The 23,368-nt window shown below is 39.6% G+C and overlaps 2 protein-coding genes across 10 annotated transcripts in view; one reads left to right on the forward strand and one right to left on the reverse strand.

Moving 5' to 3' along the window:
• The window catches only part of NEMP2 (nuclear envelope integral membrane protein 2), a 123,543-nt gene that overhangs the window by 25,016 nt on the left and 75,159 nt on the right, over positions 1-23,368 (reverse strand). The window lies entirely within an intron of this gene.
• MFSD6 (major facilitator superfamily domain containing 6) overlaps positions 1-23,368 on the forward strand; it is a 78,164-nt gene that overhangs the window by 12,235 nt on the left and 42,561 nt on the right. For 3 of the 4 annotated variants that reach the window (XM_023259553.2, XM_023259552.2, XM_045034147.1), the window contains exon 2: positions 14,751-16,359. In XM_023259553.2, coding sequence (XP_023115321.1) covers positions 14,813-16,359 — 1,547 coding nt within the window. In that variant the 5' untranslated portion in view covers positions 14,751-14,812. Of the gene's footprint in view, positions 1-8,649; positions 8,670-14,750; positions 16,360-23,368 lie in introns of those variants that run through there. The other variant, XM_003990976.5, reaches the window with a different exon arrangement.

Raw genomic sequence — 23,368 nt, forward strand, 5'->3', positions numbered from 1 at the left:
GTGGCTTCTCGTCTGTTATTCTTGTGACTTATCATTTAAATCTTCCTTGTGTTTTGGGCTCAACTTGTCAACTATAAAGCAAGTCTTTGAGGCCCAAGACCATGTTTTTGACATCCCTGTCTAGTGAGACAGCATGCTAAGAGCACAGACTGTCTGGATTTGAATGCCAGCTCTCCTTCTTACTCCCTGTTAACCTTGGGCTAATCATATAGTTTCCCTGTGGCCCATTTTCCTCATTGTCAAGTTGGGAGAGTAATCATACTCACCCCAGAGAACTATTGGGATTAAATGAGTTAATACATTTTAAACCCATAGCAGATATTACTTAAGTGCTGTTGTGTTGTAGTTAGTAATAATTGTGATGATAACATAGCCCGCTGAGCCCTTATTAAAGTAAAAATATGTTGTCAAGATGGCCAGCCACAAGGTATGCATTAGCCACTGTATGGATCAGTTTGCTTGTCACCCAGCAGACAGGTTTTGCTATGAGCCTGGGAAAGGTCCACCAGGAATAACAGGGATGGCAGGTTCTGGATTCTGGAAGGAGTTTCAGTCCAAGTGGAATACTGTTGGCAGCAACTGTGGGGACCACTGAGTATCTGGAGGGTTCAAGCTGGATTTTGGGGAATCAAGCTGGGCTGGAAGGACTAGAACCAGTTTTGATCTTACAGTTTGGCTGAGCCATTAAGGAGCCATGTCAAAATGCTCCAAAAGGGAGAGGAAGATTCTAAAACAGTCATTCACCTCTGTACATCTTAATGCCCTTGTAGCTTATGTAACTGTTATAAAACCAACCTTATGTTTCTTTTTCATGACATTGGCAAAAGGTCTAGCAGATGCTAAAACAATCCTTATTGAAAAAGGTCTGCTGGAATTGACACTGAATGCTGTCCTCTGAGGAGAGCGCTTTCTGGAAAATTCTGGGGGTTGAACTGAATGTTCAAGAATGTAGTGCCTGAATACCAGGGCTCTAAGACTTGTTTAGAGTGGTTTCTCTATGTCTGTGCTCATAATAGATTGCAGCAGTAGTTAGAGACCTGCCCTGGGACTCACATTGATCAATGCCAGAGAGAATGGTCAATAACAGTTGACAGTGTAGAGGTAGCTCTGAGGGTCCAGAAAGTGGATTTTCCTGTTTTGCAGCTTCAGTACTGGTCTCTGGGCAATACTGCGTTATGATGGCAATGGTGCCAGGGAAATGTCCTTTCTGTGTCATCCAGGGATTATTTCCTCTCCATCGCTTGTGGTTATGTTGCTACGTTATAATGCCTGCAAGTCTGACCTTTGGCAATTTGTTTAAAATTTGTTTTTTGTTAATGTTCATTTTTGTGAGAGAGAAACAGAAACACAGCATGAGTGGGAGGGGGCAGAGAGACGGAGACCCAGAATCCAAAGCGGGCTCCAAGTTCTGAGCTGTTAGCACAGAGCTCGACACGGGGCTCAAACGTACAAACAGCGAGATCATGGCCTGAGCTGAAGTCCGATGCTTAACCGACTGAGCCACCCGGGTGCCCTTGACCTTTGATAATTATTATTCCAAAGAACATATTCAAGTTTAAGGGTTTTTTTCCCCCCTCAAAGTTGAATCCATTTCCATACTCATATATTTGTGGATAACTCAATATACGTTTAAGCAGTTTCAATTTACATACATAATGAAGAAAGCTATCAATTTTAACAAGGATTATTTCATCACCTGTCATCAATAATTCAGAAATACCTGCTATTTGAATGACTCAGGGTAGGTACTGGTAGAATGAATGTCTTTCCAGGTTTTAAAAGGCTGTGTTCTTACCAGCATTAGAGAGTGCTAAATGAGAAAACTTTTCTGCTTTCCTAATAAATAAAAGCCCTTCTTATCCAAGCTGGCTTAACAGCAATCCTACAATGGAGATTTCCCAGAGAAGTTAATAAATTTTAATTCTGTGTACTATTTGAAATGTCTTCTCTCCTTTTTAAAAGTTTCTTTTAGGGACACCTGGGTGGCTCAGTTGGTTAAGCATCTGAGTTCAGCTCAGGTCATGATCTCACGGTCTTGAGTTCAAGCCCCGCATCAGGCTCTGTGCTGACAGCTCAGAGCCTGGAGCCTGCTTTGGATTCTGTGTCCTTCTCTCTGCCGCACCACCACTAACACTTTGTTTTTCTCTCTCTAAAAAATAAATAAACATTAAAAAGTTTCTTTTAAACAAATCATTTTTTTTAAACAAATGAGCTTTTTTTTTTTTTTTTTTAATGTTCATTTAGTTTTTGAGAGAGCCAGCGCACAAGCAGGGGAAGGGCAGAGAGAAGGGGACCGAGGATCCAAAGCAGTGTCTGTGCTGACAGCAGAGGGCCCGGCCCACGTGGGGCTCAAACCCACAAACTGAGAGATCATGACCTGAGCTGAAGTTGGATGCTCAGTCAACTGAACCACCTGAGCGCCCCTCTTTTAAACAAATCTTTAAGACTCAGAGGTTTAAACAAAATGTTAGTTTAATGGGTTCATGTTGTTAAACTACTTAATAAACAAAATCCCTACTTGGTTTGTAAAGAGATTAAGTACTTCATCCAACATATAAATATTTTTACTGCTCTTTATACTTGCTCTATCAATCCTTATAGCAAACTAAATGTAATCTAATGCAGCCAAAGCATGGCCTACTTTGGGACATATTTTAATTTTACTAAAATACAGAGGTTGTTTTCGTTTATTTGCTTCTTTTTGTCCCTGATCCTATGATCGCACAGATGAATATATTTAAACTGTATTTTGTCACTGTGTTTTAAATGTGATTATTTTGGGGGTGCCTGGCTGGGTCAGTCAGTAGAACATGTGACTTTTGATCTCAGGGTTGTGAGTTTGAGCCCCACATTGGGCACGGAACCTACTTAAAATAATACGTAAATAAAAATAAAAAGTTTAAAAAAAATAACTGTGATTATTTTGGTTCCTTTTCTTCAAAATCTAAGTATAACCTGAAAATATTGTCTAAACATTAATGTCCTGAATTGAAAGTGAAAGTTTTTGTTTGTGTATATTTTTAGATTTCAAATTCTTATAAAAGTTACTGAATGTGACATTCATATAAAGGTACAGAGTGTTATAATACAGGAACATTCCCTTACCTACTTTGCATTTGTTTATACTTTGAGGACTACTTAACATCTGGACTCCTGTAACAGGAGACACCTTGCATAACCTTATGATAATAAAAAATCATTTGAATAAGATAGAGAGGAAAGAATGCTTTGGAAGAAAGTCCCTCATCAAGGTTTAAATCAACACACTAACGTAAGATATTTTGCAGCGTGGAATTAGCATTTGGGCATCAGTTCTCATCATCACGTGGACAGTTCAGAGACTTGTACCCTTTTAAAAGGACTTTGTGTCCTTCTGTGACCTCCTTGTTAAAGACTCAGTGGTTGATTTATGGAAGATAATTAATTAAAGGCCACCTGATTAGAATTCATAGTCAATGCATTTTGTACAATTCTGAAAACTATCTTTAGTTTGTCATAGAAGGGTACAAGTAGCTGCTTTAAATTACTTCCTTTTGTAAAGGTAAAGCTCATGACTGTGTATTTCTTTTTTCTTTATGTTTCTTTATTTATTTATTTTGAGAGAGAGAGAGCGTGCACACAAGTAAGTGTGAGTGGGGGAGGGGCAGAGAGAGAGGGAGAGAGAGAGCGCCCAATGCAGGGCTCAGTTTCATGAACTGTGAGATCATGACCTGAGCTGAAACCAAGAGCCGGACACTTAACCGACTGAGCCACCCACCCAGGCACACCTTAATTTTTATTTTTTAAAGCAGAATACAAAGTGGTTTTTTTTTTTTAAGATGAACATTTTTTTAAAAAAATGAACAAGTTTATAAAGTAAAACACCAGATTCTATACCTTTCCTCATTTCCCATCCCAGAGGCAACTACTTTCTTGCCTTTTAGGCCACTATTTTGATATTTATCTGTGTGTTTTTAAATAAAATGCTTGCATTCTTAGCTCTTGATTTTTTTTTAAAATTTTTTTTCTTTTTTAACGTTTATTTATCTTGGGGACAGAGAGAGACAGAGCATGAACGGGGGAGGGGCAGAGAGAGAGGGAGACACAGAATCGGAAACAGGCTCCAGGCTCTGAGCCATCAGCCCAGAGCCTGACTCAGGGCCCGAACTCACAGACCACGAGATCGTGACCTGAGCTGAAGTCGGACGCCTAACCGACTGAGCCACCCAGGCGCCCCTCTTGATTTTTAAATGTAGGCATTATCTACTGTCTTCCCACCTTGGAAGGTATGGGACTAACTCTTGTTTCCTGCCCCAGCTCTCTATACCTGTTCAATCTTCTCAGTTCCTATCTTCCCACTGTTGTTGGACTTTACATTAGTAGGACTGTGTAATCATAGCTGAGACATGTAGTAAACTATGGTTATTTTTTTTTCCTGTGCCACTTTTTGTTTTCTTGTGATGTTTTGCTTACCTAACTTTCTCTCTGCTTACCACTAATTCATCCCCAGTCTCTTCACTGTTAGAGTTCCTCTTGACACATTCAGATGTCTTGTTATTCTGTCAGTGTCCTTTTGCTGTCAGAGCTCTCGGGGAGCCTTCAGACCTGCCACTGCTAGACCTGCTGCCCTCTCCATCTGGTGCACAGCTGTCACGCCGGGATCTGTGGTCACCAGTGTGCTTGTGTCCCTTTGCCTGTCTCCCACATCAGGTCTTTTTTTTTTTTTTTAATTTTTTAAAAATGTTTATTCATTTTTGAGACAGAGAGAGACAGAGCATGAGCGGGGGAGGGGTAGAGAGAGAAGGAGACAACAGAATCTGAAACAGGCTCCAGGCCTGTCAGCACAGAGCCCAATGCAGGGTGCCAACCTCACATCAGGTCTTTAATGTCCTATATCCCCTGTCTTTTTCTTCATTTAGTCCACCCCCCTTTTGGGGGGGGCGCACACAATCTGAGAAACATGAGAGGTACATTTTTTTGAGAAACTGCGTATGTAAAATGTCTTTCTTTATTTCACCTAGAAACTTGAATAATAATTTAGCTGGCTATAGCTTCCAGTGTTACTGTTGAGAAATCTGAAGCCATCTCTGGTTCTTGATCCTTAGTATGTGACACATTTTATTCTCTGAAACTTTGTGGGGTCATCTGTTTGTCCTAGTGTTCTGAAATTTTAATGATGTGCCTTGGCTCAGGTCTGTTTTATTCTCTGTGCCTGGTGCTCAGTGGGTTGCCTCAGTCAGACAATTCATAGCTTTCAGTTCTGAGAAATTTTCTCAAATTAAAAAAATTTCCTTCTCTTAATTTTCTCTGTTTTCTCTTCTTGGAGTTCTAATGTTTGTAGATACTTGACTTTCTGGATGATCCTATATTTGTCATGTCATTTCTGTCCTACTTTCATCTGTTTTCTTTTTTTCTTCTTCAGATTTTAGGTTAAGTTCATTTTTTGTTGAAAAAAAATCATACAAATCAGTGACCTTTTACGCATTGAACCCATCCAGATAATAAAGAGCCAGATCAAAAACTATAAAATTATCAGCACCCTAGAGCACCTTCTAGTCACTACCTCCCCCAAGGGTAACTACTATTTTAAAAATAAAACTTTTATTAAAACTAAGGTTTTTGTTTTGAGATAACTGTAGATTCACATACAGTTGTAAAAAATAATACAGAGATGGCCTATGTATCCTGTGCTCACTTTTCCCCAATGGTAACATCTTGCACAACTTTAGTACAGTAGCACAGCCAGGATACATCTATATGGTCGAGATACAGAACACTGTATCACCACCAGGATTTCTCATGCTTCCCTTCTGTAGCCACTCTGCCACTTTCCTCTTGCCTCTATTCCCTACTTAACTCCTGAAAGTCTCTTATGTGTTCTCCATTTCAGTAATTTCATCATTCCAAGGATGATACAGGAATGGAATCATACATTATGTAATCTTTTAAGATTGACTTTTTTCACTCTTTACAGTTCTCTGAGATCTGTTCAGGTTATTATATGAACCAATAGTTTGTTCCCCTTTTATTGCCATATAATATTCCATGGTATGGATGTACCATAGTTTGTTGAACTAGTCCATTGAAGGGCATCTGGTTATTTCCAGTTTGGGGGTATTACAAATAAAGCTGCTATAAATATTTGCTATAATATTTGCTATAAATAATAAATATTTTTTTTAATGTTTATTTATTTTTTTAGAGAGACAGAGAGTGTGAGCAGGGGAGGGGTAGAGAGGGAGACACAGAAGCTGAAACAGGCTCCAGGCTTTGAGCTGTCAGCACAGAGCCTGATGTAGGGCTCGAACTCACAGACTGTGAGATCATGACCCAAGCCAAAGTTGGACGCCCAACAGACTGAGCCACCCAAGCACCCCCTGCTATCAATATTTGTGTATTAGTATTTTGTGTGAAATTTTTTCATTTCTCTGAGATAAGTGCCCAAAAGTGCAGTTGCTGGGTCATGTGGTAGTCACATGTTTAAATTGTTAAGAAATTGCCAAACTTCTTTCCAGAGTGGCTGTACATCCCCACCAGCAATGTAGGAGTAATCTAGTTTCTTTTTTATCCTTGTCAGAATTTGATGTTGTCACTATTTGTATTTTAGCCACTGTTACACATGTCATGATACCTTTTAATTAAATTTACACTTCCCTGATGGTTAATGACCATGAACACCTTTTCCTCTATCTATATGCATCTGTATATCCTGTATCTCCACTTTGACGAAATGTCTCTTCATGTCTTGGGTGCATTTTCTAATTGGATTATTTGGGGTTTGTTTTTTGTTTTTTGTTTTTTACTGTTGAGTTTTGACAATTCTTTATATATTCTAGATAGCCATTTGTTGAGTGTGTCTTGCAAATATTTTCTCCTAGTGTATAATTTGCCTTTTCCTTCTTTTAGTAGAGACTTCTACAGAACAATTTTTTAAAATTTTGATGAAATCTAATTTATCAATTTTCCCTTTTATAAATCATGCTTTTGGTGTTAGGTCTAAGAACTCTTTGGCTAGCTTTAGAGCCTGAAGATTTTCTCCCAGGTTTTTTCCCTAAAAGTTGTGTAGTTTTACATCTTACATTTAAATCCATGATCCATTTTGAGTTAATAATATTCATAAAAGGCATGAAACTTAGGTTGATGTTCATTTTTTGCCTATTGATGTCTAATTGCTCCAGCACCATTTATTGAAAAAGTTATATTTCTCTCATTAAATTGTTTTTGCATCTTTGTGAAATATCGGTTGGGCATATGTGGGTGGATTTATTCCTGGGCTCTCTGTTCTGTTCCATTGATCAGTGTGTCTCTTCTTCTGCCAATGCCACATAGACTTGATTACTGTGTAGCCATAATAAATCTTCTTTTTCAAAATTGCTTTAGCTATTCTTGTTCTCTTTTCTTTTTTTTTTTTATTATTTAAAAAAAATTTTTTTTAACGTTTACTTATTTTTGAGACAGAGAGAGACAGAGCATGAATGGGGGGAGGGTCAGAGAGAGAGGGAGACACAGAATCAGAAGCAGCCTCCAGGTTCTGAGCTGTCAGCGCAGAGCCCGACGCGGGGCTCGAACTCACGGACTGAGAGATCATGACCTGAGCCGAAGTCGGAGGCTTAACAGACTGAGCCACCCAGGCGCCCCTCTTGTTCCCTTTTCATGTAAATTTTAGAATAATCATGTCTATTTCAAAAAAAAAACCCAAAACCAAAAAACCTTGCTCAGATTTTGGTAGGGTTTGTATTAAACCTGTTATAAATTTTAAGAGAATTGAAATCTTTGCTGTGTTGAATGTTCCAATTCATGAACGGGGTCTGTCTCTCCAATTAATTAATTAATTAACCTATTTATTTATGAGAGGGGGCACAAGTGAATGAGGAGCAGAGAGAGAGAAGCAGGGCTCACATGAAGTGGGGCTCATGCTCACCCAAAGTGGGGCTCGAGCTTACCCATTGTGGGACTCGAACTCACGGACTGTGAGATCATGACCTGAGCTGAAGTCAGATGCTTAATGACTGGGCCACCCAGGCCCCCACTATTGATTTAGATTTTTATTTCTTTCATCAGCATTTTGTAGTTTTTAACATATAGTCCTATGCATCAATTTACATTTAAATATTTCTTCTTTCTAGGAGATTTTGTAGATTTCTTGATATTTTCTACATAGTCTCATGTCAGCTGCAAATAGAGACAGTTTCTTTCTTTTTTTTTTTTTTAATTTTTTTTTTCAACGTTTATTTATTTTTGGGACAGAGAGAGACAGAGCATGAACGGGGGAGGGGCAGAGAGAGAGGGAGACACAGAATCGGAAACAGGCTCCAGGCTCTGAGCCATCAGCACAGAGCCTGACGCGGGGCTCGAACTCACGGACCGCGAGATCGTGACCTGGCTGAAGTCGGACGCTTAACCGACTGCGCCACCCAGGCTCCCCTCTTTCTTTCTTTTTGATCTGTATACCTTTTGTTTTCTTTCTTGTCCTTATTGAAATGCCATTTGATTTTTGACAGATCAAAAAAGAATGAAATATGCAACACTATGTTGCATAAGAGTGGTAAGACCAGATGATCTTGCTTTGCTCCTCTAGAGAAAAAAGTCTTTCACCATTAAGTGTAATGTTACCTGTACGTTTTTGTAGATGATCTTTATCCAATTGAGGAAGTTTCCCTGTCTTCCTGTTTTTCTGAGACTTTTCATGAGTGAGTATTTAATTTCGTCAGAATCTTTTTCTGCATTGATTAACAGCATTATGATACTCTTTTTCTTCAGCTTAATGTGGATTTACATTGATTGATTTTCAAATATTGCACTAGCCTTGTATCCTTGGAATAGATCTCACTTGGTCAAAGTGTACAATTCTTTTTTATATATTGCTAAATTTTCTTTTCTAGTATTTTGCTAACGATTTTTGTGTCTATGTTTATAAGGAATATTGGTCTGTAGTTTTCTGGTGTTTGCACTGTTTTCTTTCTGGGTTGATAATTCTTTTAAATATTTTTAATGTTTTATTTATTTTTGAGAGGGAGAGAGACAAAGTGCCAGTGGGGGAGGGGCAGAGAAAGAGGGAGACAGAATCTGAAGCAGCTTCCAGGCTCTGAGTTGTCAGCACAGAGCCTGATGTGGGGCTCAAACTCACAAACTGTGTGATCATGACCTGAGCTGAAGTTGGATGTTTAACCGGCTGAGCTACCGAGGCACCCTGATAATTCTTTTCTTTCACAAAATATATCATGCCACTTCCTTCTGGTGTATATAGTTTCTAATGAGAAATCTGCTATCATTTGTTTTTCCGATATTGGTAAGTTGTGAGTCCTGTGTCATTGCTTTCAAGATTTTTTCTTTGTCTTTGATTTCCAGTTTGACTATGATGTGTTTTGGTGTGGGTTTCTCTTGTTTAGAGCACATTCAGTATCTTGAATCTGTAGGTCTTTTGCCAGCTTGAAAATTTTCATCTTTTATTTCTTTGAGTAGTTCATCTGTGCCCTTTTCTTCTCTTTCCAGGACTTTGATGACATGAATGTTCAATCTTCATGATCCCACAGGTCCTTGAGGCTCTGTTAATTTTTTTTTCCAGTCTATTCTCTCTGTTGTTCAGATTATGTGATTTCTATGTTCTGTCTTTCAGTTCGCTCATTTTCCGTCTCTCCTCCATTCTGCTGTAGAGTCCACCCATTGAGTTTTTTGTAGTTTGGTTATTGTCTTTTCCAGTTCTAAAATTTCCATTTTGTCTCTCTTTATATGTTACATTTTTTGCTGGGACTTTCTATTTCTGTGCTTCAGCTTTCTTCTTTTCATTTTTTTAAGTGTGTTTGTAATCACTTGTCGAAGCATTTTTTGAAGTCTCGCGGGTTCTTGGTATGCATTATTTTTTATTGAAATTTTGACACTTTGGGTATTATGTTATGAAACTGTGGGTTGTATGTAAGCCTTCTGTTCCAGCTGGATTTTTCTGACATGCTCTAGCAAGGGAATTGGAGATGTTGCCTCAGCACTGCCAGATGGAAGTAGAAGTCCAGGTTCCCCACTCAGCCCCTCATGACACCTGAGGGTGAAGGAGCTGCTTGTTACTGTGATGTAGAGATGGGTGTTCTGACACCCCATTAGGTGTCCACCGATACCTTCCTGGCTGGAAGGAATAGGAATGCCTCGTTACTGCTCCCCATGTGGCTTCCACTGACATTGTAGTGCTGGGTGGTGGCAAAAGTCATGAGTCTCTATTAGACCTCTTCTGACACCACCTCAGGTGGGAAAGGTAGGGGTATCTTGTTACTAACAGGTGGGAGTGGAAGTCCAGGATCCCCCTGTGTTCTCCACTGATGCTGTTGTGGGGATATGATCTCATCACCACCTAGCAGTGATGAAAGTCCCAGCCCCCTACTTGGTGTTCTCTGATGACACCTCAGCTTAGGGGTTGGGGTGCCCTCTTGTAGCCTGGTGAGGGTGGAAGTCTGGGCTCCTGTGCAGCCTTTGTTGGTGGAGGTGGGAGTAAGGCCACATTACCCTGGTCTCCTTCTGTGGTATTTGGCTGGAGTAGAGCAGTTATTACCTAAAGCTTTCTATTTTTTCTAGGCTGCATTTTCCCTCATCCTTAAGCCAGAGAGGACTTTGTTTTTTTGTTGTTTGGTTGGTTGGTTGGTTGGTTGGTTTTGGTTTGCATTCATTGGTATTTCCAAGTTCTGTAGCCCCGCTCATCCCCATGTTCTTTGGGTACCAAGGTCCCTAGCAGGTCTGCCTTCTGTCTTTCAGAGTCTTCTGTATTTGGTTTATATATAATGTCCCAGTTGTACTCAGCAGGAGCAGTATGGAAAAGTGTGTCTACTTCATCTCTTTGGAAGCAAAAACGTATCCTGACTTTAATACCATCAATTAGTTTGCCTGCTTTTGTAACTCTGTATAAATGGAATCATACAGTGTGTGCTCTTTTGCTTCTTTCTTTTCTCAGTCCATATCATGTTTGTGACATTCATCCTGGTCATTGCATGAAGTTGTAGTTTGTTCATTTTTACTGCTATCCAGTATTTCGTTATGTGAATATAACATACTTTGTGTATTCTGCTGTAGACAGGTTGTTCCCAGTTTTGAGCCACTAAAATTGTTCTGCCGTGAACATTTTTTGTAGATGTCATTTGGTGAATAGATTACTACTCAATACATATCTAGGACTTGTCGTCAGGTATACATTCAGGTTTGATAGCTATTCCCAAACTGTTACCAAAGTAGCGTATCCATTTACATTCCTACCAGCAATCTATGAGCATTCCAGTTGCTTTGCATCCTCACCAACACTTGGTATTATCTTTCCTATTTATTTTAGCCATTTTGGGAATATGTTGTATTGCTGCATTTATTAAGTCTTTTTCTATCCTGAAATCTTTAAGATATTTTTCTGTTTTATTCTAAAATTATGTTACTTTATCTTTTACTTTTATTTATGTTGTATTTAAAAAATTTTTAAAGTAAACTCTACTCGAACATGAGGCTCAAACTCACAACTCTGAGATCAAGAGTCACATACTCTACTAACTGAGCCAGGCAGGCGCCCCTGTCTTTTATTTTTAGATATACAGTCCATATGGAATTGATTTTTGTATATGAAGTGAAGTGGAAGATCTGTTTGTTGTTGTTCTTTTTCTTTTCTCTAAGAAGTTGCCTCAAATTTTTCTTTTATATCATCCCTTACTTTGACATTTATGCTCTTTTTTCCACAAAAACATTTCCATAACTTTTTCATTCAGGCATTCCTTTCATTCCCCTCCTCTTCCTTCTTTAAAATTTTGTTTCATAGTTGCATTTCTTTTCCTATTGTTGAAGATAACACATTTCGAAGTATTTTCCTCCCCACATAGCTCCTATTTTCCCCATGTGTTTTTTTTGTTTGTTTTTTGCTGTTTGTTTTGGTTCTTTTTTTATATTTATTTAAGTTTATTTTAAGAAAGAGCATGAGTGGGAGACGGGCAGAAAAAGGGGGACAGAGAATCCCAAGCAGGCTCTCCATTGACACCAGAGAACCCAATGTGGGGCTTGAATTCACAAACTGTGAGGTCATAACCTGAGCCAAAGTCGGATGCCCAACCAACTAAGCCACCAGGCATCCCCATGGTTCTATCTTTCATGTAAGATACTTTCCTCAAATGTCTTATAATTCTGGTGACTGATCATATCTAGTGACATGGCTTGATGACGCTGGGCTTCCATGTAGAGGGATTTGGTGGGATGTTTAGTTAGGGAGGCTTCAGTATCAGCATCTCCAGAGAAGAACCTTCCAGTTTCCTGCCTGGAGGATGAAAGCCTTGCCAGCTTCTGGGAACCTTGTGAGAGAAATGGGATGGAGATTTGGGACAGGTCTAAGGCTTGGAATCAGCATGTATATGTTCACTTCCTGCCCTGTTTTCAGTATGGTACCCCTACTCTCAACTCCAGCTATTCCTGTATGACAACAGAACTTGTTTTATCCTCTCCAGAGGAAAAAACCTCTACTTGTTTGGTGAGCCACGTGGAGTGGAGAAGGGGATTGGTTGGGTGTCCTGAGTTGGTGTTCAGATTTTCAGTCAACTCCATTGACAGCAGCCTCCACTCCCTGCCTCTGTACACACACACACACACACACACACACACACACACACACACACACTTCCTTGCACTTCAACCTGATATGGCCAACCTGTGAGCTTTTGAAGGATTCTGAGATTCTGAGTAATAAATCATTCCACTGTCAGCCAAGGTTTCTGTTTTCTTAGGTCTACTAAGTTATTTACCAATTGTCTAACTATATTCTGGCTTCCAGAATCTTATTTTATTTTTCCATTTACAGGCGCTTTAATTCTCCTAGCTTGGACTATTGGATTTTGACTTTAAAAATATGTGTGTGTGTGTGTGTGTGTGTGTGTGTGTGTGTGTGTGTGTGTGTGTGTGGGTGGTCATTTTAGTGGGGTTTAGGGTTGGAGGCCAGATGTACACAACCTACCATCTTCACCCCGAAGTGCCATGAAATTTTATACACTTGAAAAAGAACAAATATTTCTTTAAAGTTTGAGCTCAGAAATGAAAATAATTTAGAAAATAAGTCCAAAGGAGAATTATTGTTATTTTCAGGTGATGAGATGGAATTGGAACCGACTGGGATGGGTGAAAGCACTAATGATGAAAAAATAAATAAATATAGAACATTGAGGAAAGTCTTTCAGCTGGACAGCAAAAGATTGGATTTTGCTTTTCCTTCAAGTTTTGTGGGGAAAAAAGGTCCCTTTCACTCCAGGAAAAACATGAGTTAGGAACTAGTGGGGGCGACACCACATTGTGAATGCACTAAATTCCACTGAATCATTTACATAAAATGGTTAATTTTATGTTATGTGAATTTTACCTCAAATAAAAAATTTTCTTAAATCTAAAAATAAGAAACACACAAACATTTTCAAAACTTAACAGCTATTTTGACACCTGGTTTTGGGGGGTAAAAGATAAGTTGACTTACTACACGGGTCTCATTAAGTTATGTTTCTATTGTCTGCCTAGGAGCTATTTTTAAAATGTTTACAGGCATGATTCTCGAAGATTTTCAGAAAGTTAGTCTTCGTTTTGGGAAAAGGGAAAGCAAGACCTATTCCAAGGGGTAGCAAAATGAAGTTATTTCTCTCTGGCTTAGAAGGTGAAAGGAAGTAATACGTATTTAATGTATATGCCTCCTACCTCAGAATATATTCATTGCAGCATGACAGATCTTGATGCAAGCAGGACCTTTTGGCTCTTTAATTCTCTGTATAATGGAAGAAAGGGAAATTCTGGTGGAATGTGGCACAGTTCCTATAAATTTATACTATTGATATATTACTTATCTTTTGTATGAAACACCCTGTCTTATAAAAAGGTTTAATAAAAAGGCAACATTTTATTGCCCAGAATGTAACATTTGGCAGTTTATTGTGGTTTTTAGAGCACACAGCTTAAAGCCATAATATTAGGGTTCAAATCCTCACTCTACCACTTACACAAGTTGTTTAAGCTCACCATGCCTCATTTTTCTCATCTGCAACATGGAGAAGATAGTAGGGATTTTGTGATCAGTATGAATTAATACATTTAAAGATCTTTATGTGTTGCCTGGCATAGAGTAAGTGCTCACTCAATAAATGGTATCTGCCATTTTTTTCCTGACATTTTTTAAAACTATAATCCATAAAAGCACAGCTGGAGAAACATATGCAGTATAAACAGTGTGAGGCCTGTCTCCTTACCAGGGTATCTGTTATGGCTGTAGTGACCAACTCCTATTGCAAATGTGCATTTTGCTCCCTCATTCTCATTACATTTGTGGTTGTGGTTAAAAGCTTATTTCTACTTTTCTATAGAAACTTAATGGTTGTAGCTACCTTTATTTCCTAAAAATTCTGTACCTCATAGTGCATTGGATTTGTTTGAAAAGCAAAACCAATAAACTATAAGGACTATTTATTTTCAATTCTCTATATTTGGTTTAGACATAATCCCTGTCATTTGTACATTTTCACTAGACATCGATGAAAAAGATTTGAGATTGAACCGGAGCCATAAACTTGCCATTAGAACGTGTAATTTGTCAGTCAGTGGCCACAAAGAGTATTTGATGTTTTGAAAGCTATTTTTCTTTTTTAGTATTGTATGACTGCAAGTGACAAATGGGAGAATTCTCTCTCATAATTATTATTTTTAGTAGTTTGAAACTCCTCAGTTTCTTGCAAGATGAAGCTCAGTGCTTAAATGTTATTTTCATACTAAGCCATCTTTTAAATTTTACTTTACAGATCAACAATAAAAATTTTGAAAGTCACAAAACTTTAAAATTTTCTGATGGTGGTGAGAAGCCATGGCGGCAGATGATAAAGTTGCCATCTTAACCGATGATGAAGAGGAACAGAAGAGAAAATACGTGCTTGCTGATCCCTTTAATGGTATTTCCAGGGAACCCGAACCACCTTCAAATGAAACACCCACCTCCACAGAAACATCTGCTCTTCCTGAGGAGGAAGTAGACTGGATAGAGAAACATTGTGTTAAAATAAACAATGATCTTCTGATATCCAAGGTCTTCTATTTTTTCTTTTACTCTGCATATGGCTCTCTTTACCCACTTCTGCCTGTGTATTATAAACAGCTGGGAATGTCACCAAGCCAGAGTGGATTGCTAGTAGGTATCCGATACTTCATTGAATTCTGCAGTGCCCCATTTTGGGGTGTAGTTGCAGATCGCTTTAGAAAAGGCAAAATTGTCCTCCTCTTTTCTCTTTTGTGTTGGGTTTTATTCAACTTGGGCATTGGATTTGTCAAACCTGCTACCTTGAGATGTGTACCAAAGATTCCCCCAACGTCTCGTCCCACCAACTCAAGTCATCTGTTAACTATCCCGCCAACCAATTCTTCCATTACCACATCACCAAGAATGCGTGAGAAAAGGAGCCTGCTCCCTTCCACTTGGCCAGTGATATTAGAAACAGAGCCCAATGTCACCGAAACTGTCATCTTTTCGACAGCTCCAAACAAGACCAGTGCACCCACCCCACAACCTCAGACAGATGAAATTACTGACCATATTATGGACTTGACCTTGAATCCGAGCACAGCAACCCCTGCCTTCCTGGGAAACGTAACCAGAGAGACGACCACCGCTATTGTCACTACCACCAAATCTTTACCTTCTGATCAAGTCACTCTTGTTTATGATCAACAAGAAGTTGAGGCTATATTCTTGGTGATCTTGGTGGTTGTCATAATAGGAGAATTTTTCAGTGCCTCTTCTGTCACCATTGTGGACACTGTAACACTTCAGTATCTGGGAAAACACAGAGATCGCTATGGATTGCAGCGTATGTGGGGCTCCCTGGGCTGGGGCCTGGCGATGCTGTCTGTGGGCATTGGGATTGACTACACACACATAGAAGTGATCATTGATGGAAAGGGGTGTAAACCCCCTGAATATCGGAACTACCAGATCGTCTTTATTGTCTTTGGGGTTCTCATGACCATGGCTTTGATTGTTGCCACTCAGTTCCGGTTCCGCTACAACCATTTCAAAAACAATGAAAATAAAGGAAAAGAGGTGGAGATCCCTCAAGTGGAGAGAAACAGCTCTACAGAGTCCTCTGAGGAGACACCAACCACCACAAGCCACTCACAAGCCTTCAACTTTTGGGACTTAATCAGACTGCTTTGCAGTGTGCAGTATGGCTCGGTGTTGTTCGTGGCATGGTTTATGGGTTTTGGATACGGCTTTGTGTTCACCTTTCTCTACTGGCATTTGGAAGACTTGAATGGAACTACAACTCTCTTTGGGGTCTGTTCAGTCCTGAGTCATGTGTCTGAGCTGACAGCTTATTTTTTTAGTCACAAGCTTATTGAATTGATTGGCCATATCAGGTAAGAACATGCTTATTATTGCTGCCCCTCAGCAACTGAACCTCAACTTTTTAGTTCACAGCTCTTTTTAGCACATAGAAAGAAACTGTAATTTGTGTTGGGGTAAGGCTGGAATGGGAATGAGACTTCCTGTTGCTCTTCCTCCTCAAAATACAAACAAAAGGAAGTAATGAACCTACTTGGATTATCTAAAACAAACAAAAAATGCTGCTTCCTCTTTGTATGCCAGGAGGCTCTTGGAATAAATGTTTTCAGGTATAGGAGCACCAATGTAGTGAACTAGATTATGCTGTGGACCTCGAAGGGTCCACTTGTCCCAGGCATTTGTGAAGGAGGGTTTAAGTGGATAAAGTGGATTAGGTTTTTTCAGCCTTCAGTTATTCTCAGCCCTTGTTATATATGGTGTTTTATGAAGATGTCCAAATTATTTAATTAGGCTGTGATATGACCCATCATCATCCCTAATCCATGATACTACATTGAGAAGGTTCTTACATGATTTTTTCCCCTGATTATTACATCAGTCTCTGCATTTTTGTCTGCCCTGAAGACATGGGACATTTAAAAATCTTTCTTTCACCTAAATTTCCCGTATGATCTTTTTAGTCAAAAAAAATCTATAAATGCCTGCTGTTTCTTGTGTAATTTTCCTCACCATTAATGTTTGTCTGAAGTTGATCGAACAGTACCTTGCTCTTTATAAGTCTTTCTTCTCTGTTGTTGGTCTAAAATGTACAGCTAGCTACACTTAAGCCTTCTTAGGTAGAAAAGTATGGCATGTCTGACCCTAAAATTTGAAGTTGCTGTGACTGAAAGAGAGCAACCACGCGTGTTTGTGTATGTCTGTGTGGTAATCATTAAATCTATTTCTGTGAGAAATTAAAAAGGAGAAATAGGCACTGACAAGATTTGAGAAACAGTGACCTTTTTTCCTTTCCTTTATCTTCTATTAACTGAAGATTTTAATTAGTTAATAACTTAAGTAATTTGATTTAGTTTAAAGTTTCAACCTAGAATCATTCTTTTCTCCCAAACAATTGTGAATATTTTTTTCTTGTTTGGTTGCTTTTGCTTTGGGAGGCTGTGTCCTACTGCTTTTGTTTCTCAAATCTTTGACCCCTTTGTTGTCACTAAACAAAGCCAAGCATTGTATAGATGGTTCCCAGACCCACAGGGTCCCCAAGGCATATTCAGTGGGTCCAATCTGAAAAGAGTCTTAGAATATTAAGGACTTGGAAGGTCCTTTAACTTTGTCCAGGTAGTGTTTACATTCTCTGAGCTGTGTGGATTCACCATGATGCATGGGATACTTGTCTTCAGCAGGAGTGTATGAGTGACTTCTCTCCTCAACTAATAGCATCTTTAAAATCACAGTCATTTGGACTGGGCACGTGTGGGCAGGAGGCGAGGCCACCCAGGCCTCCCTTCCTCCCCTCTGGCACCCTGGGGTGGTGGGGGGGGGGGTGGGTGAAATATTAAAAAAAAAAAAAAAACAACAGGCATTTATTCCCAGAGAGGTACTCAGGTCTTATGAGTGAGTGGTGTTCCTAGATGTCATGGTTTAATCAATTAATTTGAATATTGAATATTAATTTGAATAATTGAATATTGACTCAGTACAGAGTATGAGTGTGCATTCTGTTTTCAAAAAAATTGTTAGGCTCTTCTCACATGCTAAGGAAAGAAGTTTCTTCTCTGTCTCTGCCTTTTGTCTGAGGTGTATATTTTCATGATAAAATCCTGGAAGATTTACTACTAATTTTGGTAATTACATGAAACTTACCCTTGTATTTCCTGAGCATTTTTAGTTGTGTTTCCTTTTTTCCTGAGCATTACTAGTTACTTATTACTTAAAAACCTACAGCTCAGTTAACCTTAATTTTCTGGCTTTTATGTACAGAAAACATCTTCCTTTTCTTATTTAATGATGTGATGGAAGAAAAAGGCTCTTGTGGTCACTTTGCTGCCCCCAAGAGTCTACAGGGATTCCATTCATTAATTTGTGGTCATTTACCTCTTTTGGGTTTTGATTCTGTCCATTAAATGTATTATCTTCACTACTTTTGTAAGATCCTAATAGCTGTAGCGAGATTATGCTCACTGTTCAAGTAGAACAGATATGTTTCTTTTGATGAGAATTTGGGGAGCCCAGTCAGGTGGTGGTGATTGAGATTTGGGGGCTTGAAAGTATGATGATGACAGTTGTAAACATTTCACTGGAATTCTGTCATACAGTCAATAGTTGACAAAGAGATTATGTTTCTATGAATTGATAGTCTTTTATGTATTCCTTATAGGATCATAAGGAGGGATCTGCCTGTGGCTCTTATGTATGCACATATGTTTTTTATTTCAATACTCTGACTGTCTTATTGTGTGTTTTTAGGAGTCTGAACCACCATAAAGATGGTAAATACCCTAATGTAGCCCAAAGTGGATTTTCCACAACTTTTTAATATAGATTCACAATGAAGAAAAATATCATACCAGAAAACAGTTTTTTAAAATAGCATGTCCAGGGGCACCTGAGTGGCTCAGTCTGTTAAGTGCCCAACTTCAGCTCAGGTCATGATCTCACAGTTTGTGAGTTCAAGCCCTGCTTCAGGTTCTGTACTGACAGCTCAGAGCCTGGAGCCTGCTTCAGATTCTGTGTCTCCCTCTCTTTCTGTCCCTTCTCCACTCTCACTCTGTCTGTCTCTCTCTTTTTCAAAAATAAACATTAGAAGAAAAATATTGTAAAAAACAATAAAATAACATGTCCAATTTTGAAGTACTTAGCATTTTAACAGTTACACAGTTTGGGTCCAGTTTTTCAAGGGATAAACTAACAGTCTAACCACACACACACACACACACACAGAAGTGATTTCTGGTTTTGATCTTGGATTTTGTTCTCTGGAAAGTAGCTTTCTCAGGCAAATAGGATAATGCTGACTATTTCCACTAAAAGAGGTAAATTTCTTTTGATGTGAAATCACATGACTTTGGAATTTACAGCAAGTATATTTCTAGGCTAATTTATGTAAAAGTGATAACTAGACTTCTTTAACTAGAAATATAAATGTATCTTAAGGATACGTTTATGCTGCTGAATGTTTTAACAGCTGTGAGTAGAGCTGAGATAAAAATACATTGCAATTAATCATTTGTAAATTTGTAAATCATTGCTGTCCAGTATTAGGCCATCACCTATGTTATTTGATTTAAATTTGTTTAAATTTTAAGGGATACAAAAATCTACTCAATCAACTCTGACTTTGCCCTAAAATTCTTGCACTCAAGGTCAGTTTTGCCATTCAAATGTCATTTGGAAGGGGTTATAGATTAACCATGCTTAGCCATTAATTACTACTTAATAGTAGCTAAGTATCCCAACGAGCTAGCCAGTCACTTGGGAAAGAAGCAAACAGCAAGAGGAAGAAAGCACAGGTTTTCCTGGTGCAAGAAGACCAAGAACAGAGAACAAGACGCTGGGCTGAGGACCAGCCCTGTCCTGGGCTGAGGACTCATGAGACATAGGACGTGAAGTTTTGTCATTGGAAGAACAGCAATCAGCATTATAAGAAGGAGGAAACACTACTGTCGGGGTGCTCAGGGAAGGCTTCACAGAGGAGGTGGAATTCGAGCCTGCCATTGAAGGATTTAGAGAGGATCGTGTTTATTTACTTAAGTTTCGCTGCTTCTCCTCTCCCTTGTTCTACCATTATATTAGCTAAGTCTAGATCTGCTGGCTGTCAGATCCTATTCTCACCCTCCGTGGCAGGGTGCTCATTTCTGCAGGCTGCTTCTCCCAGGACCTGGTCTCCTGGCTTCTGTGTGGGTTCAGCCCATCCAGTAGTTCTCAACCAGCAGACATAGGAGGAATGCTTTCAGGACTCCTGGTGCTCAGGCTGCACTCAGACCTGTTACTTACGGCTCCCTAGGGTGAACCCAGGCATTCACACTTCTTCAAGTTCCCTGGTTGGTTTCGGTTGATTTCATCCTGTGACCAAGATTGCTAGCCACCAAGCTGGTGAGAGGCACAAGTGGAGGACTAGAGGGAAGGAGGGAGGAAGGGAAAAAATCCAGGGCATTTCCTTCTTTTTAGCTCCTACAGTGTCTTCTGTGAGTTTTGGCAACTGTTTTCTTCAGTCCTTTCAGGTGGATCTTTCCCAGCTTTGGGGACTTTCCTCAGAGGCAGATCAGTGCTCAGCCACTGTGGCTCTCCGCACAGCCCCTCTTCAGTCTCTACCCTGCCCCCCAGACTCTCAGTCTTTCTCCTCAGCTCTGAAGACCCCTGTGCCCTGTCAGGCAGCGTCTCTCAGAGCTGCTGTACCTCCCTGTGGCCCGCCACCATGGGTGGCCCTGACCCCTGCTAACATGCCCATTCCTGTCAGCCTTCCACCATGGGCCTGCCAGAGGCTGCCTGAGTTCCCTCACCAGACTGGGCTTCTCAACACTTCCTTGCAGTTCTTGGTGAAAATGCAAAAAAGAGTGTGGACCTTAAGCAACTTTTTTCTCTTCTCATTTTTTTTAATGTTCATATGTTTTTGAGAGAGAGAGAGAGAGAGAGAGAGACCGACCAACCAACGCCACGAGGGAGGGGCAGAGAGAGGGAGACTGAGAATTCGAAGCAGGTTCCCGAATGTCAGTGCAGTGTCTGACGTGGGGCGCAAACGCAGCCACCCAGGTGCCCCTGTCTTCTCATTTTTTAAAGGAGACTTAATTTTCACAGTAAATTTGTAGTTAAGTAATTCATTCTCTACAGGAGCAAGTATTTCTCTTATTTAAAGATCAAAACCCTGCATATTTGTTCAGTTTAGCGGAACGGCTATTTAGGCTTAGAGAACTGTAAGTTCATGGGATGTAGGGCCTACCACTAAAAGGACTGGGAGATTCAAGGCCAGGTGGGTGCTGGGATTAGGAATGCAAACTTTATCCTGGAGGCAGTAGGGAATCACTGCAAGGTTCAGAGCAGGGGAGCGTCATAGATTTTTATTTACTTGCAAAGCAGTAGGTAACTTTGAAGCAGGGAACCCACTGAGAGGGTTCTTAAAATAGTCCAAGGGAGAGCTGAAACAGGGAGAAATGATACAGACCTGAACTACAGCAGCACCAACAGAAATTGAGGGAAGGGATGGATTTGGGAGGTAAAATTAACAGAATGGTTTGTATGTGGGAAATAAAGTAGAGTTCCCCATGTTTCCAGTTTGGGTATCCAGTGTCCAGTTTAGTGGTTCCTCTAAATCCAACAGGAAATTCAGGAAGGAGATGCAGATTCGGGGCAATGCAATCTGAATCATAATTGGGCTTGAAATCGGAACATCTATTTGGGAATGTCTAACAGAGAGTTGATTATTCCAAGCCTGAAGCTTAAACTGTATCTCCAAGTCTCAGATGGGGGATATCGATTTGGGACAGTTGAAACTGTGAACACAGATAAGATCAGCAAGGAAATTTTGTGGTCAAAGAAGAGAAATGGGCTGAGGAAAGTCAATTACGGTGGTCTCCAAGATTTATTCTTATTGAAATGTTGGTCTATGCTCTATAGCTTAAAGTGTGTATTCTCTTGCTTAAGAATATTTTGTGCTGGGGGAGTGTGCGGTATGGTATTCACTGTAACCTTTTTCCATCTTGCTTTAGGAGGAAATGACCTTCTGAGCTCTTCTCCAATCCCATCTCTTGAGCCAGGCACCCTCTATGAGTGTTTATAAGTGGACTTAAAACATAAACAAGGAAGAGAGAAAAATAAAGGGAGAAGGAATGTAAGGAGCAGAAACAGAAAGAAAGAAAAGTAGAGAAAGGAGGGGAGGGGATGGTTTCTTCTTGTCCTTATTCATGAAAGGCACTGCCACATAGTGGTTCCAGACACAGGCTTAGAGTCCCATTGCCTGGTTTCAGAGCCCGGCTTCGCCTTTTGGAACTGTGTGGCTGTGGACAAGTTATGTAAGTTTTTGCATCTCTGTTTTGTCATCTGTAAATAGGGATACTTTTAGTACCTACATCTTAATTGTTGTTTTTATTTCTTTTAATGAAGACTAATGAGATAAAGTAGGGCAAGTGCTTAGCACAGTGGCTGGCATATATTAGGAGTTCAGTTGATTTTTTAAAATTATTACTTGGTCAATCCTCGGCTATATCATGTTGCTTATACAAGAGCCATTGACTGACAAAAACGCAGGGGCTTAGCACAGTATCACAAGTGTACAGGTCATTAAGCCTGCAAAGTCCAAATGTTTGTGGTTTTCAAAATTTTCAAAACTAACACTCTTTTCAAAAACATTTTGATCAAACTGAGTTTTTCTCCACCCCCCCTCCCCATTTTATGACTATAGATTGTTTATATACTCTCTGGTGACATTTTTTAGGGTTTGGTAAGTATAAGCTACCATTTCTGTAATAGCTGACATACAGAGTGATTATAATTGTAACTGTCATTATTTATATGTGATAGATTACTATTTTTTCTATTTCTCTCCCACTTTACCTTCAAAGACATTGATATCCATTTTTATAGGAAAAGCCTTTTAGAGCTATTACAAGCAAGTATAGATTCTCATTATTAAAAAGCTGTGAGCTATAGAATCTCAAAAGTAGAACTTATGATCAAGAGTTGAAAGGGAGTAATTTGCTTTTTATAGTCCCTTGAAAAGAGCAACTCTGCAAAGAAATACATTGCCATGTTATAGCTACCAGGCTGACTTGTTAATAACAGCATTACTGATAATTGAGCCATTCATAGTTCAGAACAAAGGCCATTATGGCAAGGTAGTGTAAGTGAATCCAGGACTTTTATTTATTGGTGTCATATTTGGTTTATTTTCTCTTCTACCTCTGGTGGCTGGGTTGACCCAGGTGCTCACTGAGTTAAAGAGAACAGAGCTCACTCTGTATGAGCTGTAACTTGTGGTTGTGCCCTGCAATCTCACAGGCTGAGGTGATGTCTGTCAGGGTGTGCACCAGCAAGAGTAAACACTGCTCCTGCAAATTCATTACCTAGACCACACTGTGGGACCAGTTCTGTAGCCCC

This window comes from Felis catus, chromosome C1 (genome assembly GCF_018350175.1).
Source record: "Felis catus isolate Fca126 chromosome C1, F.catus_Fca126_mat1.0, whole genome shotgun sequence".
Classification (NCBI taxonomy): Eukaryota; Metazoa; Chordata; class Mammalia; order Carnivora; family Felidae; genus Felis; species Felis catus.